We start from the raw sequence: 20,649 nt of genomic DNA, 5'->3' as shown, positions 1-20,649 counted from the left end.
GGTAGAATTATAATAATATAAGTCTCTATGTTTCCTCAGAGATACCAGATTAAAACAACAAAATCAAATAATGGGCCTACAGCTTGCCTGTTTTGCTGTATTTCAACCCCCACCCCCAATTTTCTTTCCCTTTCTTTCCCTTTCCTTTTCTTCGCCTGAAAAGAAAAGCAGGCTGTAAGCAGCACTGACTGTGGCTTGCTGCTCGCCTTGCTTCTTGTGTGGTCCATGCAGACTTTATGATTTATTCAGCTAATGGGAAAGGAGCATGACCCCCTGTGGCCACAGAAAGAGAGCTGCATGTGGGTTTAATGCTTTCACCACAAAAATGTCTGCTATGACTAAGCTGTGTGGCTGAAGTCACTGTCGGAATGGTGCTAAAAAGGAACTTAGGCATTAAGTGTGCACTATTTACTATAGATTGGCTCTTGGGATTAGGCCAAGGGTTTCTTACTCAGTTTCAAAGAATAGCATGGAAGCTGCTAAGAAAATTAGAGCTGAGCAATTTATTTTTACCAGTGTCCCCAGTGAGTTCTTCGGTGAAGCGTTTGCCTCATAACCCTATTCCCAACCCCCCACCAGCCCCAACGTCAGTTACCAAAGGGCAGCACAAAATGTGCCCGTCGGTTTGTTTCTGAGCTTCAGAGGGCTTATTGATTTCATTCCCCTCATTTTGTCTTACTTCGCCTCATGTGGAAAGCAAGATGTCACAACTGTGGGTTTTCTTAAAAGGCAACAAAAGTCTCCTGAGGAAAAACAAGCACTGGTCATGCTGTTGTATATATGATATTATGGGTGGAATTAGCACTTATTTCATGTGCTGGTGTCACATTCCAACCACCCCCACTCTAATATATAAAAACAACCCTGAGGTTATAATATCTGACATCACTCTCCCTCTCCTCCCCGAACAGTTCCACCCCACATAATGCCCTACTGTATTTTTTTTTTAATGGTGTCTGTTTGTGCTGGTAACCCAGGTCACCCAAACACTCCGACGATACCATGGCAGCAACACATGGCTGTTGGTAGGGTGGCCTTTATAGAGGACAGCCCTCTGTTTCAAGGGCTGCCAGAAGACAGGCCTCTATTTGACGGTCTGGTCTAAAGGCTATCGGTGGCTACTAGCCACAATGACTCTGCTCTGCCTCTGCAAACAGAGGTGATATGCTCCTGAATACCATCTGCAGGAAATCAGATGGCTTCTCATAGACATCTGGTTGGCCACTGTGAGAATAAGATGCTTGACTAGGTTGGGAGCCATAAGAAGAGAGTGTCAGCATCGCCCTTGAGCCAGTGCCACGAACTGGACTCATCCACTTCAGCCCCGACTGGGCTAGGCGAGCTGGGTAGCACTTCCAGAGACCACCTTCTGCTCAGGAACAGGTCAAAGTGCTGTGGACTCACAGCTTAGAGTTGTGAGCACCAGATTCACTTCCACAAGAAGACAGTCGTCGTACAGCAGAGTATAGCAGAGTATAGCAGAGCATAAACGACTCGGAGAACAGCTCTGTAGAATATCTTCTTTATTCTATCTACAACTATAATACACAACTATATACAGAGCTAAATGGAGAAGCTGAACTGCACTGAGTGTCTGCAGCTGCTCTTAGCAGCAACCTTATCAACACAGAGATAACACTCTCTCTCTCTCTAACACTCAGTCTCTCTCTTTGATGTGAGGCTTGAGCGGAATAAGTAGTGAGCAGAAACCGCTCCCCTCCTCTCTGGAGAATCAGCAGAGAACATCAGCAGATTCTTGGAATGGGAGGGGTGAAATCGCCTCAGAGAGAGCAGGAGACTTGAAATAGCCCAGGTAGCACCTGAATAGGAGAACAGGTGCATGGATTACCTGGGCACAGTCTTCCTCACAATAATGAGATGTGTTTCTATTTGAATTGTAATGATTTATTTCTAAATTTGCATATAGACATATAAATTAGCCCATATACATTTAATGATGCATTTCACCTTTTTTGTGGGGAGGGAAGCTATGCTTAAGTATCCATTCTAGCTGTCGGTCGCCTTTCCTCCTCTCTCAGCTGTGTCTGATGCTGTTGAAATGCTTTGGCCCAGTATCCTTTCACTACAGCAGTAGCAGGGAAGTAACAACCACAGTTAAGGATTGTGGTTCTTTTGCCATTATCCTTTGTACAAAAAATATAGCAAACCCTCAGGGAAATGAGAAGTACCAAAGTGGGGAGGGAGAGCTTGAAATGGCTTTTGTAAAATGTAGTTAACGCCCAACGTATTTCAATGGAAGCTTTTCTTACGGGACAATCATGCAATTTGTTGAGTTTTGTTGTGAGGCAAGGTATCGTTTGAAAGATATTGTGTTGCTAGAAATTGAATTTGTGTGGCCCTGAGGAAGATTTCCACGGAAACACATTGGACCATTTCACTATTTTATTAAAGTTCTCTACATTTTTCAACCCTGCTTTGAGGTTTGCCCCTTCCGTATTTGGTGCTGCCATCTTTTTCTATCTCTTAGCCCTTTGAGCAGATGGTTGCATTATAGATCTGACTCATTGAGTGAGTGCTGTTAAAGGTCTAAATATGGTGTATGGATCAGGGATACAGTATGTCAAGAAGAACCCAGATTAGAATTTAGGATGGAACCTTCACCAACTTTCAATCTGATCAGAATTAAAGCTGTGATATCCCTTACTGCAGGGTTGAGAAACAAATCCCACCAGCCCCAGGGAGCACTGTTGATGGTTAGGGATGTTGGGAGTTGTAGTCCAGCAACATCTGCATGGCCAAAGGTCTCCTTGTCTCCTTGCTTTTTGGAACATCTTCTGTGATGAAACAGGTTTCTAACATTTGAGTTGGGCAGTGAATGAGAAGAACAAAAAGGAATAACAGGACAGGAATGAAAACATGATGCAAAATGTTAATTATACAATCACTTGTAATATATTATTTTACAGTTGTAAGGTTGGGATTTATTTTCAAATGAAAAGTGGTACAGAAATTATTTTAAATAAGACAGGATAAATAAATATATTGCTTCCCTCCTACTTTTCAAAGGGGAGTGGAGGTGGGAACAGTGATGGAAATATACCTGAATCCCATTGTGGATGTTTTGTGCCTCAGTCAAACATGCTGGCATGCAGGCATGAACTAGGCTGCTTTCCAGATGGATCAGCAACAAGTGCTGTACATCTGTGCATGGCATGAGCTGTACGCAGGTGTTTCAGCTGGTGTTTGCTACCCACAGTTGCAAACAGAACTACGGGTTCTCAAGGAAGGGAGAGGGGATCACCCAGACTGCTTCCTGGATCTGTACCAAAAGCCAAGGAGGGTGTCAGCCCACCCACTGTCGATACACAGTCTGTCTTCTTGTTTGGCCTTACTCTACAAGATTTAGATCTGATAGTTTCTCATAGTTCTGGGTATCATAACACTGTTTAACCACATATCTATTGCTAGTTCAAAAAGGCAAAAACTCGCTGAAGATCTCCCCTGCTTCCCTGCTCCAATTATTGTTTTCTGCTGGGCCTCAACAAACGGAAAAGAGAGGCCCCTCTCCCCCAAAGTGAAATCTTAGTATTCTTAAATTATCTTGTGGTTCTTACCACAGAGTAAAAGACACCATAACACTGACTTTTCTTCTTCTGTGTTTTAAAGAATAGATCTGTATCTCTGCAGTAAAAGCAATGGATTTTTTTTGGGTGGTGGGGAATAGGCAGCACTGTGTGTATCACATTTTTTTAAAAAAATATCTACACCAAAGTCGCCCAAATTAAATGTAAAAAAGATTTTGCTTGGCTTGAGTTATTTTATTTTGTGTTATTTGCATAATGACACAATTACCAGCCATGAGGAAGGAAGAGAGATGTTTAAGCTGCAGTCCCATAATTTCTTAACTGGCAATGATCTCTCACTGAACTCAATGAGACCTATGTCTGGGTAGATTTAAAGCACATTTAATGAGCATTTAAAACACATGGTCCTGGGAAATGTAGTTCTTAAGGGTGCTTGGAATTGTAACTCTGAAGGACAAACTATTTCTTAACTGGCAATGATCTCTCACTGAACTCAATGAGACCTATGTCTGGGTAGATTTAAAGCACATTTAATGAGCATTTAAAACACATGGTCCTGGGAAATGTAGTTCTTAAGGGTGCTTGGAATTGTAACTCTGAAGGACAAACTACAATTCCCAAGATTCATTTGGGGAAACCATGTGCATTAAAAGTACTTTTCGTGTATGGTATGGATGTAACTGAACATTGTACATTTTACTCAATCTTCACCTTCAGAGATTTCACCACAGATTGCCTATACATTGTCAAAGCTATATTTGCAGCTATATGGACTAGAAACTTGCTTTTTTATTTAATTGATGCACCCAGAGATTGCCTGGAGTTGTATTTACTGTTATTTCATATTGCATTTCAGAGCCAGAACCTAAAATTGAAGCAAATTTTGGTCTGGGTGAGTCCCCAGATCAAACTAAGCCCTACTTGGGCTGACGGTTTGAGCAGCTCAACTGCCTACCTAACATTTGCTAAATCCATTGCATGTGCAAATAAGCAGCAACCTATTACTCTGTTGCCTCTTCAAGCCAATTGAAATGCTGTTTCTGGGCCAAAAGTTAACTTCAGCTTGATGGAAATTCTTTTGAGCTGGGTGAATTTCTACTTGAGAGAGATGTGTGTGGTCTCAGATGAAGGTTATGATGTCAAATGGCAATGATCTCAGAGGAGATCCTGCAGTGGCAACTGAATGGAGAACATGTCTCTCCACTGCACACAACCCCATGTGTTTTTCCAGTAGGCAATAAGTTGTTCTCTGTAGCAAAGCCATCTTTATACAGTAAGCAAACAGCAGTAGAATTGTACCTCACAAAGAACTGGGTAAATTCTTCTTACTGTGAAATACGTCAGTAAATGGAATAATCATCACCCTTTTGATATCTCCCCTCTGGTGCAAAATAGGATAAAGGGATAAGCATACAGATGCATCCTTTGAGTAGAAGGATGATGATTTTAAGCATTAGTCAAAATGTCTTTTTTTTCCCCAAAAAAGAAAGAAAGAAGTGTAAACATTAGGTTTTCACACTGTGGGTTTACTATTAATTTTCTTTCACATTTTAGGTGTTTGAAGACTGTTTCTTTCAACATCATCCAATTTTCTCTGTTTTACTGAAAGACAAGAATGAGACTTATTTTTCCTACAAACTTGGAAATCCCACTGTTCATGTTTTGAAAGCCGTTGACAGGCTCTGACATGCACAGGACCTTTGAATGTGTAGGAATAGTCCAGTCAGCTGTCTCATTTGCTTATTTGTAGGTAACACTTTGTGTGCACTGGCCTGGCAATCTCTAAACCAATGAAAGCTTTGCCAAGGGCGAATATAAATGGCACCTAAATATTATGCCTAAAATGGTGGGAGCGGTATTATTCATTGGTCATATTTTTGATGTGCAATGTGTTTTAACAATCCTTCGGAGTCAATTTCCCATTGCAAATGCTTGCAAGGATTAATGGAAGAGGAACTGAAGCTGTGACATGGGGTAGATCTTTGCCACAAATGTAAACTGATTGAATAGTCTGTTCTTCTTCCAAGGGGACTGAGGTTCTGAGAGGAAGGCTTAGGGATCTCTACATTCATCTCATTATACCACACTTCTCAGGACTCTTTGGAAGAAGTCATTACTTTTGGGCTGGGGAGGTTGAGGAGGGGGTTGTTGCTGTTTTTTTTGTATCTTTATTTTAGATCTTGTGATTTATATGGAAGTTCTTCAGTTTTGCTGTGTGTGTTTGTTTATGACTACTTTTATTATGTTATAGTTATGTATTTTTTCATGTTGTAAGCCACCTTGAGCATGGTTTGAACTGTGGAAAGGCAGCATACGGATGAAATTATGGATTACAATTAAACTAATTGAATGTTCAGAAGCAGCCTTTTACTAGGTCACATTATTTGACTATCTAGCCCAGAACTGTAGAGTGGCAGGGGTTTTCCAGGGTCTCTTTCACATCACCTGCTATGTGATCCAGGGGTGGAACCTGAGACCATTTGAATGCAAAGTATATACCACTGAGGCACTGCCCATCCCCACAGTGAATTGCTAAAGGTATGGCTTCCCTAATCTCTCTGGAATCTACCCAGGAGGATTCAAAATGGCACTCGCAGGATGAGAGAGCAGGAAAGACCTACCCATATCCTACTCATGATGCTTCTTGGTAAAAAATGGGTATACATTTGTGACTGCAGATAGTCCCATTATGATTTGCTCAATCCCAGTCATGCAAGCCCTGGCTAAATGTGGCTTAAACACTATGACTCGCAGGCCCAAGTCCAAATTATATCCATTGAATTACATAACGTGTGGGAGAAGAAGCCCACACAACTTATGCTCTGTATCCAACATTGCTTACCGTCTTCTAAGGCAGAATGGGTGAAATTTGCAAATAGTTACTTACATATGTAAATGAGCTAGACCTGAAAAAGAAGGACACGGATAGGCAAAATCTGAATGCTGATTAACCTTCCAAGGTTTCTGTATGTTTTGGGAAATCTTTTCATTTTAATTCTTCTAGAAACACCAAGGAATTGGCAAACATTTTGTATGGAAAAGGAAACTAGGAAGATTGCCAATGGTTACAATGCTGAAGCCATATTTTAAAAGGGAACTCAGGGTGTACCTGATATTGCATACATTCATTTATCAATGTATACATGTGAAGAAGGGCAAACTGGTGTTTTATACCTCAAGAGTCTGTTTCAGCACCCCTTGAGTGACTATCCTGGTATTATAAGAAGTAAAACAACAACAACCAGAAACACCCTGTCACATGGATTCAAACTGCCGACCTTCCAATCAGCAGGCCCAAGGGGCTTGGCGGTTTTAGACCACAGCGCCACCCGCTCCCTTTATATAAGAAGTAAAATATAAATCAATGACTCCACGCATGATGCATGCAGTGATTACATCAGCCATTTCAAAGGGTTTTGAGTCTGGCAGTTTCCTTACAGACCTCTTTTATATCCAATTACACCTTTTTTATTATTTGGAAATGTGGCAAAATAGATTGCTTATGGCATATATAAGAAGATTTAGAGATGTGCAAGGAGGACAACATCCAAACCTTAATGAAACAAACAAATTCAATTAATAATGTAAACCTTTATTGGTTACAATATTTCTAATTGAGAGACAATGTGTTATCTAATTTAATAAAATAAAAAATATTGTCAATTTGAATCTATCCTTGAGTGAAGGTAGTCAAGAAATGGGTTACCGTTTACCCCCAGAACACAGAAATTACCACTATAGGTCCTCCAGATTCCACTAGGTTTCCAGGAGTGGCTTTTATATCATATGAATGATCACATAAAACATGAAAATCATCAGGGAAGGAAAACGTCATGGAAACGAAACAAAGTGCTGTCTTGAATGCAGCCTGAGAAGGCATCCGAGCCTGTATCAGCATGAATGATGCTTCTACTGACTGATTTTTTAATCAGATGAGAGTATGAAACTAGAGTGGCCCTGGTTTTAATCTTTCCTGGTCCTGAAGCACAGCTCTGTTATTGAACATTATATACATATTCTTTTAAATTCTGTCTTAAATCCAGCTCAGGGATAGTATTCAAAGACAGACTGGCCCATAAACAGAATGTTCTCCATCCCGGAGCATAACAAATCTCCTGGCGTTAAGTTGAGCACAGATACATTCCCCCGTCTGTACAAAGCTGGATGATGCCTACAATTAAGATTAAAACTTTATGGATATCAGATCCTTTCTCAGTGCTGAACGATTTCACTATGCTCCTCAAGACGAGATGTCTAGCAGATCCAAAGTAAGGGAAAGAAAGAAAGAAATACAGGAGGAGAAGATCCTTGCTGAGTTCCTCTTAGGGAAATAACCAGAGAAGACAGTAAGCTATTCATAAGGATTAAGGCTAATGGGTGAAAGTAAATTGTTTTAATTAGGTTTCTGAATTTTAATCCAAAACAAAACTCACTCCAGGCGTGCTGCAGATAGCAGCCAACAATCCCTACGGCATCAGATGCCTGTTCAGCTTCTCGAAAAGAAGATCGCCGTCATCCCTCACCTCTCCTAACATATGTAGCACTCTTTTTAAATTCATCAGCTGCCTCTCTGCCTGGCATGAAATTGCCTTGATCTTGATTTACAATAGTAGTAAGACTTTTGTTTAGTCTTGCGGTTCACAGTTTAGTAAATATTTTTTAAGTCCACATTTAACAAAGATACAGGATAAGAGTTACTACATTTCTCCGGGGGTGGGGGTGGGGGTGGGCTTGCTCATTTTTTGCATTTGGAGAATATTGCTCCTTTCACTTGCTGGCGGGATTTTATTTCTTTACTGATTTGCACAAGATATTTTGGAGGTACTAGGTGGGATCCAGAGATAAAAGACCCATTTAAGACATCTTCTAACACCCTGCTCCTAAAGCTAGCCCTCTCCTTCAGTGGATCTACAAGACTATGGCATCGCTTCTGCATCCATAGATCTCTCTTCACTTAAAGCTATTGTGGACACCACCCATCAAGCAGTGTCTCTGAGTTCTGAGCATCCACCCTTTCCTTCAGCAGGGCTTGTGCAACGTTCCTGCACTAGACCCACTGAGCTGCATTGAGATGCTCAGCAACATTGCCTAGTGAACAAAAGAAGCTACCTTAGACCCAAGCAGATCCCTGCTCCATCTAGCTCAGTAAGGTTTATCCCAGAGGTGGAGAAGCTTTTTCAACCTTGCAACATGATATGCAGATGAACTTGGATCCTGACTGCAGGTTTCCCACCGGCATCTGGACCATTAGCCTGATCCAGCAGGGTATTCGTATGTTCTTAATGTTGAGATTATCAGATAATTGCATCTCCAAAGGCAACACACACCCACATAGTCTAAAGCAGGGTTTCCCAAACATGGGTCTCCAGCTGTTTTGGGACTACAGTTCCCATCATCCCTGACCACTGATTCAGGTAGATTCAGGTAGGTAGTTGAAATAAATAAAACATTGTCAAAAAATTAAAAATTGCTACTGGATAATTTTTAATTTTTTTATTTATTTTGACTGGTCTTGCTAGCTAGGGATGATAGGAGTTGTAGTCCAAACAGTAATCTTCTTCTTCTTCTTCTTCTTCTTCTTCTTCTTCTTCTTCTTCTTCTTCTTCTCCTCCTCCTCCTCCTCCTCCTCCTCCTCCTCCTCCTCCTCCCCCTCCTCCCCCTCCCCCCTCCGTTTTTAGGTTGTTAAAGATCCCTCACTCTCTCTTCTTGCACAAGTAGTTTGCACATGGAGGGCTGAACCCAACACTGCAGCGCCACTGGTGCAACAGAATGCTGGCGCAGCACTGGAGACATTGCAAAAGGATTGGAAGATCCTTTGGCCCAACATTGGTGCTGCAATCTGTGTGCATGGGCCAGGAGTTTGCCACAGGCATCCAGATTCCAGTCTTCGTCTTTTGACTCAAATAATGCATGTATCCATTAGCACATTCAGTATCAGTGAGTTCCAAGAAAGAATTGTGCGCTGTGGAAAATAAAGGTTTTCTTGGTTCAAGATTACTTGTGCAGGCAGGCCCCATGATCCTTGCCTACATGTGAAACTTGGTTCCTATCCTCTGTGAAGCCGAGGAAGTTAGTTCTTCACTTCTCATATTCAACTAAAACGTCAGCAGGGAACTGTCAGATTTACTGGGCACAATGGTACAAACTGTTCACTATATCCTGTTTTTAAATGTCAACTTTTTTTTTCTCTGTGGGTGGGCTGACTAAACAGAGACTTTTAACATGGTACTTTGCTGTTTTCTAAACAGAGCAGCTACGCATGCTATCTAGTTTATATACAGCTTTTTAAAAAGCAGGGCACCCTTATAAATATGCTGGGTTTAAAAGAAACTGACCTGACCAAAAAAAAAAAGTGTTTTGTTTATAATATCTAAACCTTTTATTCATTTGAGGATTTATTTATTTATTTTTTTAAAAAACATATTTTACTCATTACTTTCTTGTCTGCCTGGTTTTCTGTGTTTTCGAAATAATTATGCATAGATCTTACAGTACAGTACAGCCGATGTTTTTTACAGAGGTTTTTTTTTGTTCTGACACACAACACGGAATGTAGCTAATCAAAACAGATGTGTTTACCTTGTGCTGCTAGCAGTAATTTTAAAAGGATACATATAAAAACGTGTTTTGGTGTTTCAGCTGTGCAACATGGAATAAAAGCTGTAAATGCCAATTCATACCAAATTATGGAGAATAAAACAAACAAACATTCTAAAACAAATACAGTGGGTTGGGGTTCTTTTTTAAAGGACAAGCTCTGCAGCAGGGTTTAGATGCTCCTCTCATTCCTTAGGGCTTTTCTGTATGATTACATCCCCTCCACACATTCACGTTTTGACTTCCTTCACTGCAAGGAACAACCTTTTTTTCACAGCAACAGACTTGATATTGGGACAAGATATCATACCAGAGATGTGCAGAAGAGATTCACTTCAGTACTCCGAAACTTCAGTGCAAAGGGAGGGCCAGTGTTGTGTAGGGGTTAGGCTGTAGGGCTGGGACCTGGGAGAGCAGGGTTCAAATCCTCACTCAGCCATAAAGCTCATGACCTTAGGCCAGCCACAAAATTTCATAATTTTGTAAGACTTTTTTGAAGAGTGATTAACTAGTAGTTGCAATGTTCAGAGGTCCACTCCACACTTTTGTATGAGTTCTGACTAGAGCTGTGCACAAATGGCCTCTTGAAATTATCTACCCTGTTGATGATGAGAGAAGCAGAATTGCTATGCCACTTCCAGTTTACAGTTGACCAGCAATGGCTGGGTGCTGTCTGGAAGTACCCTTCAGAGGCATGATCACATACACAGAAATTCACATAGTCTGTGTGGAAAAATTATAGGCCAGCAACTCTCCAGGTTCTTTTGCTTGTCAGAATCCAACTCAATTTCTCATCCCAAGTGGAAGTACTAAAAACTTCATGTGTTCTTAATTTCATACTGGACAGATATTGGCTGTATTATTCCAAGAGGGGCTTTCAGGAAAATCCACTTTGCTTTCTGACTGCATTGTATCACCTTCTTCGCAGCAGGACCATTTTTGTGCTGCAGCTGACATAGGTTTCTCTTGTGGCCACATCAGTTTGTGTATCAGATGTTCTTCGAGCAGATGATGGTCTGATTCAGACATACTAACGAAACATAGTTTGTTGTTATGTGCTTACACAGTTCCCCCTACCTTCCATCTCTCATTTGTGCATCAAGGAGGAGATGTAAAGCTTCCTTTGAGAAGCTAATTAGCTCTCCATCACAGAGTTCCAGTGTGTTGTGAGAGTCAGTGTGCTGTCATGGTTAGAGTGTTGAATGAGGACCTGGGAAATCAGGTTTCAAATCCCCACTCAGCCATTAAACTCACTGGGTGATTGTGGGACAGTCAGTCTCTCAGTCTAATTCACAAAGATGAACTGAGGATAAAATGGGGAAGGGAAGGAGCATGTATGCTGCCTTCAACTCCTTGGGGAAAGGTGGGATATAAATGTTATACATTTTAAAAACCAATAATACTTTCTTCTAAATACAGGAAACTGGTTTGTACAAATGAAGATACCAAACTAGGACCTAAACCATGGCTTGGTACCCTAGTTTGTTAACTAACTACGGTTTGTACACGTCATAGCTTCCTGGGACTCAGCTACATTCGTAAAGATAAAACACTTTATATGCGTTATAACACTGCCAGATGGCGCCGTGGAGTCCCACTTTCGTCAACATGATTTCCCTTTATGAAGTTTACAATGCGTTTAACTGAAATGCCCAGTAGTTAATTCAGTAGGATTAATTCCAAGTATTTCAGTCAATACTTGGAACAGTGGGGAAGGAGGTAGTGGATGAGCCTGAGATTTTTAACGACAAGCCATGCTTTGTTGCTACATCTGATGTGGGGCATTATATATGGTGGTCTGAATCAAGTTAGATCAAATTCCATGAAAAATTTAATTCACAGCAAAATACTAGTGCAAACAAGGCTTGCCATTCTTAGCTTAAGCACATTATGTGGAAGTAATTCCCAATAAAATCAGCGGGGGCATACTTGTTCTAAGTATCGTGTTCAGGATCAGGGTGGAAATCACTTTCTCCATTTTCAAAAGTGACTTACAGGGAATTTCCATATGCGGTTTCATTTTATCATCTTCAGAGTTGTATAATTTTAATGGAAACCCATCTGGTTGTTTAAAAGCCTGTTCCATGCTTCCCAGATCCTGGTACCCAAAACACAGCTCCACTGTGACGATGTTGGAGGACCGAGCATTCTTTTGGATGTGTGGGAAATGGCATGCATGTTTATATGGTCGTGGTTTCACCTTACGCATGGACCACCAGGCTTTTATGACACATTTGGCCACAGAAGGTTCAGGCCACTGACCACTTTGTTTACCCCACTGAGCCAACTCACTGGCAAAGTGAAAGTTTCTGTCTCAGTTGCCAAAACATGGGATAAGACAAAAGATTGCTTGTCCATTTTTGCCACTTGAATACAAACATGAGAGATTCTTAAGGAACACACATTTTCCATGTTTATAGAATCTGTTACGGAGAGATGTCACTCATGCTATTTTGCCGGGAAATATGTACATTCAGTTTTGGGAAGTGCACTTAGGCAACAATTACGTTTATTAAAAAACTGAATAAATTCCAATAACTTGTAAGTGCCCTTTTAAAGAGAATAGCTTGGCATGTTCATTTATACATATGCATGAGAGGGAGGGATAATTATATATGTGCAGTAGGATGTCCATGCTCTGTCCATGCATTGTCACAATGATTTAACGCACATATATATATTCACACAGGGACACGGGTGGCATTGTGGATTAAACTGCAGAGCCTAGGACTTGCTGATCAGAAGGTCAGCGGTTCGAATCCCCGCGATGGGGTGAGCTCCTGTTGCTCGGTCCCTGCTCCTGCCAACCTAGCAGTTTGAAAGCACGTCAAAGTGCAAGTAGATAAATAGGTACCACTCCGGCGGGAAGGTAAAGGGCGTTTCCGTGTGCTGCTCTGGTTCACCTCGGCCAATAAAGCGAGATGAGCGCCGCAACGCCAGAGTCGGCCACGACTGGACCTAATGCTCAGGGGTCCCCTTTACCCTTTATATATTCACACAAATGTGAAAATTAGCAACTAATGGACACAGAAAATTCCCTTGTACTGAGTCAGACCATAGGTCTGAGTCAGATCCTGGCAGTGGCTTCCCAGGGTTTCAGACACCAGCATTCCTCAGTCCTACCTGGAGACACCAGCAATTGAACTTGGGACTTTCTGCATGCAAGGCGGATCTACAACCAAGCAATGGTCCTTCCACAGTTCACAGCAGGAAGCAAGAATCACCATCCCACAGTACAGTGGCATATTGCATTAATACCTGGAAGTTATTTGTGCCTCCTTTGAATCTGGCATAACACCTTGCATTTTTTAACCATTCACCCATTCATCATAGAAAAGATGCAAAAGAATAGTCTTGGGCCATTGGCGATCTTTTTAGGAACTGAGTGGGGTGGGATATAAATGGTCCAGGGTAAAGATAGAGATGAGGTAAAGGGCTTTTTCTGTCCTTGAGTTCAGACTGTAATACAGGGAATGACCTGTAGTAGAGCATCTGCTTTGCATGCAGAAGGTCCCTGGTTCAGTCCTTGGCATTTCTTGGTAGGACTGGGAGTGTCTCCTGCCTGAAACCTTGGAGAGGCACTGCCAGTCACTTTGAGCTAAATGGACCAATTGGTCTGACTCAGTGCAAGGCAGCTTCCTGTGTTGCTGTGGCTTTTCTAGAATGGAAATTCTGGTCCCTTTGTTGACATAGGACACAACTTTATCCTGAGTCAGAGTTTCCACAACTTGCTTGCCACTGCCAGAAATTCATACAGTGCTTCGTCAGTAGAGGTAGACTGGATTACCGCAAAAGTGACCTTGCTGTGGTCATTGCAGTCATGTTTGTGGCATTTATCATCTCAATCATTTAACAATATTTATCCCACAGTAAGAAAGCCAAAAGGTTTGGCAGCTGATCCCAACCATTTAAGTGTTACTTCTTGCCCCCAAGGCAGGCATGAGAATGAGGAAGTATGTTACTTTTCTCCTAGTGTTCAAGAGACCTGGAACATCAGCCAGAGGGATTGCTCTTGATATGATGGTGACAATGGATACTCAGCCAAAAATGGATTTTGTAATACATTCTGGAAGACACAGTGAGTATAGGATTTGTCTCCAGAGGGAGGAAGTAGGGCAGGCAAGGCAAATGACAAATGGATTACCATTCAGCAACACATTTTCAATCAGAAGGCCTTTGCACCTACCAACATGAATGGCAGGGGTCAGCTCAACACAGTGCACAAATATAGCATATTGGACCTATAACTTATCTGTATATAGCACAGTGGACCTATAGCATGTCTGACTGTGTTCCTTGAGTATGTGAATATGTCAAATGCCATCCTGAGTGTTGGCGGGAGGAAAGGCAGTTTGGAAATAAAATAAATCAGCTGGCAAAATGAGCTCCTGGCCACATCCAGAAGCAATGTCAGGTTCAGGAAGTCTCCCAAGCTCTGAATCTTATTCTTAAGGGTAGTATAACAGGTTATGCACCTACATCATTCAAAATAGATTTCCTAGGCTACCCTCCACCCATATCAAAATGCTACTCTTATGTGGATTTAGCCTTAGTTTTAGTCCCTCGGTGATCAGACGTTTGGTCAGAATTTTAGCAGTTTCACCAGAACCAGATGGAAATGAGAAATGGTTGTGGGCAGCATACTGGTGTCATCACATATCAAATACCCTGATGGCCTTACAAATGTGTGTTTAAGTAAAATAATGCACTGCTGTTTGTGTGTATTTATTCATTGAATGAATTCCCCATCCTTCCTCTTGAAGGAACCCAGGGCACTTCCCCTCTTGACATACACTAGATCCAATATTACTCCTGGATATCTGGGTGACAACTGTGGCAACAAGTGCACTTGTGCCCTTTCAACTGGTGTGCTAGTTTTGTCTCTTCCTGGAGAAGGCAATTCTGGCCACATTTCTGCATGTCTTAGTCAATTCTGGATTAGATTCCTGTGGTATGTTTTGTGTACAATTGCCCTTGATGAACGTTTGAAAACTGCAGTTGGTACAAAATGCAGTGACCTGAATGCCTTCAGCTGTCTGGGTTTTAAAACTTATCACACCAGACTTTTACCATCTGCACTAACTCCCTGTTTCTTTACAAGCCCAGTTTAACTCACTGGTTTTTACATATAAAGCCCTAAATGGCTTGGGATCAGGGTATCTGAAGAACCTCCTCCTTCCAGACAAACCACCCCACAAATTACTGTCATCATCAGATGCCCTGTTCTGTGTCAAAGGAGATGCAGGTAGCGGGTCACAGAAAATGGGGCCTACTCTTGATTGTGGAACTCTCTCCCAAAAGAGGTTTGACTGGTCCCTTCACTGATGGTTTGTAGGTGGGCAGAGTCAAAGCATTTTATTTTATGGAGTTTAATTGTAGGTCAACTTCACACATTGCAGTTCTTATTTTGTTTCTTTACCTAGTAGTTTGGCTCTCCTTGATTTCTGTTGTACCAGCGGTGTGTTTTAATTATTGTGAATCATCACGGGGGCCCTCATGGGGGCTGAAAGGTGATATATGAATGTTTCAATAAGCAAATAAATAAGGGACACCAAAAGGGCAGCTGAGGGCAATCCCAAATAGAATGAGAACTGCAGCAGAGACATGGTGGTGGAACCATACCCTAAAAGGATGTGCAGCGTGACAGGATAACTGAAACAGTTTGAACTTGCCATTTACAAGAAGCAATTAACATTGCATATTACAGAGTAGAACCTACAGCACGCAGTACAATTTGTTATAACTTGGTGTCAGCTGATTTTGACTGGTTTGTGGCTGCAAACTGATATTAACCACGACAAAAAGTGACTCTGTTTGGCTTTTCATTTCCATGCAGACATGGTAGACTTAATATGTCCATGTCTGGTGACATTAAAATTATCTTTCTTTTCTTTTTTAACTTTAACAAATGTGATCTGTGCATTTAATGTGTCCTCTCACCATTTTCCTTTGTGGCAACATGCAAGCTATATTTGGTGTTGCTGCCTTCTCTGTCAGATTATTTAGTGCAGGCTGCATAACCAGTGTGTGTATTTTTCTTTTTAATGGGTCATTTCACTGCCACATACCTAAACAGCTGGAATGAACTGATACTTAGTGATGGTAACATTCTGGGCAATGTTAACATCTGTTTCTCTTTGGAAATTTAAAGGCCAGTTGAGATTTAGAAAGCAATTGACTAGTATTGCACTACTAACTTCTTACTCTATATGTGGCATATTTTAATAGGTCAATCTTTGTAATTTGGAGAATGTGGGCTTATCTTCCACCATGTGGTTAAACTGTCACCGCAGCCAGCACTAGAAAAGTAAACCTTAATTGGAAATTATAGCTTTCCATTCAAAAGTAGCCCTGGAACCTTGCTTTTCTTGTGTCGAGGAATCTTTTGACACATCAGAAAATCGGTGGCTATTCAGTTGGGATATCTATGGGACAGTTTGTGTAAAGCTGTCTCCTGATAGATAAAAATAGCTATGGCTGCAATCTTATATACTTACCTGGGAACTCAGCAGGACTTACTTCTGTGTAAGGATGCACAGGATTACACTTGTAAATGACAGTAGGTGGATTTTTAATAAAATCTGGGGTGATTCAGTTCTCTCAATTCCTCATTTTTCCAATCTTAAATTCAGTTCTCCACATTTTGCAGTGATTTGCATTTTTTAAAAAAATATTGTGAAAGTAATTAGCATTTTAGGGTGAATCCACCTAATAAACACATTTTAATACACTGTTTTGACTAATGTGCACATTTTTGCAAGAAATTTTCCCTAATATAATGCATTTATGCATGTTACCGTCAGTAAGATTTGGCTTTAAATGCATACTGAACCACATTTCTCCTCCATCCCTACTTATGCTCTCTCAACAGTAGTCCTTTGGGCATTTTATCTGCCTTCAGTTCTCCCTCTCCCCTGCCTTTGGAATGCAGAATTGGGCTTTAAAATAAAATTAAGGCAGTAAATAAAACCTGCAAAACAATCAATCAGCAAGTAATTAAATTAAAGAAATCAGTAGTATGCAATACCCCCCCAAAACCCCCTAAGAACCTGCAAAATAAAAAAACCCCTTTGTATAGCTCAATGGTAGAACACATACTTTGCAGAGATAAGGTCAGAGTTCAAAGTTCAAATCCCTGGCCCCACCAATTAAATCAGAGCGGCCCAACTTTTCATACCAAGTGGGCCACAGAGTATTTTGACACAGAACCTGCAGGCAGCACACTGCCTTGTCATGCAGGGAAGGAGGGAGCAAGGCCTATGTTATAAGCTGGAGGAGACTTGGAACAGGTGAGGGTCACATGCCTCATTAAGCCCAGATACTGCAATCAGCATGCAAAGTGCAAAAGGGAAGCAGAGCTGAAGTGCTGTGTCTGCTCAACTGCCCATGTTGATGTGCCTCAGCTTGTGGATCTCTGTGGAACTTTGGACACATGGATTGACCCTGGGCTGGGGGCTTGGCATTTTGACTTGACACCAGGTAGGGCAGAGGTTTGGGATGGGGGTAGGATCAAAAGTTGCTGAGGGCCACCCAAAAAGTCCTTGAGGGCCACATGTGGTCCTTGGGCCATGATTGGACCAGTAGGACTGGGAAATATCTCTTTTTGACACCCTGGAGTGCCAATACCTGTCACAAGTAGAGAATACTGGGCAAAATGATTTAAGTCAATGACTAGCAGCCAAAGGAAGAAATCACTTCACACTTAAAAACCCCCCATTCTCTGTAAATATGGCATTTGCCTAGCATCAGAAACCAACAGAGAGGGGGATGGAATGACTTTTCCCTTGAAAGGAAGTTCTAGAGTTCTTGTGCCATCATTGAGGAGTCCCTGTTGCTGGTTAGTTCCACCATATTTCAGTGAGCAGTGGCACCTGGAGCATAGCCTCTGAGGAACATCTGAGGATATGGGTAGTTTAACAAATTATTTTTGTTATCATGGTCACAACCACTGAGGGGTTCAGTTTATAGGTCAACACCAGAAGTTTGAATTGAGCCTGGAAGCAACAGGGAGTCAACAAAGATGTTTTAAGATAGGCAACATAAGATCCCTGCAGCCTCCCACATCAGCAAATTGGTGTCTGAATCATGAACATGCTGAAGCTTCTGAGAACATTTGAAAAGCAGACCCACATAAAGTGTCTACAGTAGCCCAGTCCTAATATGATTAAAACATGGGTGTTCTGTGGAACTGGCATTTCTTTTCAATTGCCCTAATACCCATGAATTCAGTTTCCTAAACTGCTACTGTTCTATAAGAGGTTGTTGGCTTGAGACAATGGAGTGCACCTCCAGAGATGAAGTCCAACCAGTGCAGCACCTAAGTGACATCTCACAGGCACAAGCCTTTGCAGCGTGTATGGAGGTCCTGAGCTGCCCCAACTACAGTATTTGGGAATTGGCCTTTAACCCCGTACAAAAGAGGGCTACAAATGCTAGCATGAGAAGTCTAATATTTTGACCCTACTCCCTTGGCTCTCACTTCTGAAGATCCTATTCCCTCAATTCCAGGATAAATACAAAGTTCAGTGGGAACTTTCACTGTAGTTTCTCTGCTGAGTAAAAATCTTGTCTCTTGCCTTAATTCTGGAAATAAACTGATCCAAACTAACCCAAAGAATTTTATTCTTTTTGTTCCAATGCAAAAGCACATGAGAAGGAAAGAATCTATCCTCTGGCTATAGTTCACAGGCCAGGGAATATTTTTAGAGTATTTGGTTGTATTTCTTAAACATTAGAAAAGGAAGATCCTACTGAACATATTATTTCCCAATGAAATTTCCAGACTCCAGTACCACTCATAGAATAATTAGAATAGCTGACACTCCATATCCTTAAAACATGTAGACGTTGCACCTCTTGCTCCTGTCTGAGTCACGTCCACCGTTTTAGCCCAGGACTTCAAAAAGCTAGCACAGGAGATTGTAAGTATCCAGTCAGTGATAATACATTTTGTCTTCAGGAAGGGAAAGTGCTCTTGTGCTCAGGTAGATGGACCACTGGTCCAATCCCACAGGCTCTAATAATAATAATAATAATAATAATAATAATAATAATAATAATAATTTATTTATACCCCACCCATCTGGCTGGGCCTCCCCAGCCACTCTGGGCGGCTTCCATAAAACCAAAAATACAGTAAAATCACACGTTAAAAACTTCCCTGAACAGGGCTGCCTTAAGATGTCTTCTGAATGTCAGGTAGTTGTTTATCGCTTTGACATCTGCTGGAAGGGCGTTCCACAGGGTGGGCGCCACTACCGAGAAGGCCCTCTGCCTGGTTCCCTGTAGCTTTGCTTCTCGCAATGAGGGAACCGCCAGAAGGCCCTCGGCACTGGACCTCAGCGTCCGGGCAGAATGATGGGGGTGGAGACGCTCCTTCAGGTATACTGGACCGAGGCCGTTTAGGGCTTTAAAGGTCAGCACCAACACTTTGAATTGTGCTCGGAAACGTACTGGGAGCCAATGTAGGTCTTTCAAGACCGATGTTATATGGTCTCGGCGGCCGCCCCCAGTCACCAGTCTAGCTGCCGCATTCTGGATTAGTTGTAGTTTCCGAGTCACCTTCAAAGGTAGCCCCACGTAGAGTGCATTGCAGTAGTCCAAGCGGGAGATAACCAGAGCATGGACCACTCTGGCGAGACAGTCCGCAGGCAGATAGGGTCTCAGCCTACGTACCAGATGGAGCTGGTAAACAGCTGCCCTGGACACAGATTTGACCTGTGCCTCCATGGACAGCTGTGAGTCCAAAATGACTCCCAGGCTGCGCACCTGATCCTTCGGGGCACAGTTACCCCATTCAGGACCAGGGAATCCTCCACACCTGCCCGCCTCCTGTCCCCCAAAAACAGTACTTCTGTCTTGTCAGGATTCAACCTCAATCTGTTAGCCGCCATCCATCCTCCAACCGCCTCCAGACACTCACGCAGGACCTTCACCACCTTCACTGGTTCTGATTTAAAAGAGAGGTAGAGCTGGGTATCATCGGCATACTGATGAACACCCAGCCCAAACCTCCTGATGATCTCTCCCAGCGGCTGCATGTAAATGTTGAAAAGCATGGGGGAGAGGACAGAACCCTGAGGCACCCCACAAGTGAGAGCCCAGGGGTCTGAACACTCATCCCCCACCACCACTTTCTGAACATGGCCCAGGAGGAAGGAGCGGAACCACTGTATGACAGTGCCCCCAGCTCCCAGCCCCTCAAGACGGTCCAGAAGGATGCTATGGTCGATAGTATCAAACGCCGCTGAGAGATCCAGCATAACTAGGAAACAGCTCTCACCTTTGTCCCTAGCCCACCGGAGATCATCAACCAGTGCAACCAAGGCAGTTTCAGTCCCATGATGAGGCCTGAATCCTGACTGGAAGGGATCCAAATGGTCCGCTTCTTCCAGGCGTGCCTGGAGTTGTTCGGCAACCGCTCGCTCAATCACCTTGCCCAGGAATGGAAGATTTGAGACTGGGCGATAATTGGCCATCGTGGCCGCATCTAAAGACGGTTTTTTAA

At 42.3% G+C, this 20,649-nt stretch overlaps 1 protein-coding gene across 9 annotated transcripts in view; it reads left to right on the top strand.

Annotated features, from left to right (window-relative positions):
* The window catches only part of LOC310714648 (uncharacterized protein), a 152,022-nt gene that overhangs the window by 45,235 nt on the left and 86,138 nt on the right, over positions 1-20,649 (top strand). For 6 of the 9 annotated variants that reach the window (XM_083520180.1, XM_083520182.1, XM_083520184.1 and 3 more), the window contains one exon: positions 14,116-14,220. The exons of 2 other annotated variants lie outside the window; for them this stretch is intronic. In XM_083520180.1, the coding sequence (XP_083376306.1) occupies positions 14,116-14,220 (105 nt within the window). Of the gene's footprint in view, positions 1-14,115; positions 14,221-17,013; positions 17,117-20,649 lie in introns of those variants that run through there. One more of the 9 variants, XR_014529919.1, reaches the window with a different exon arrangement.

Source organism: Podarcis liolepis (assembly GCF_965112155.1).
Source record: "Podarcis liolepis genome assembly, chromosome: 9".
Classification (NCBI taxonomy): Eukaryota; Metazoa; Chordata; class Lepidosauria; order Squamata; family Lacertidae; genus Podarcis; species Podarcis liolepis.
The sequence above is the reverse complement of the archived record's forward strand: the minus strand, read 5'-3'. Positions and strand labels throughout refer to the sequence as shown.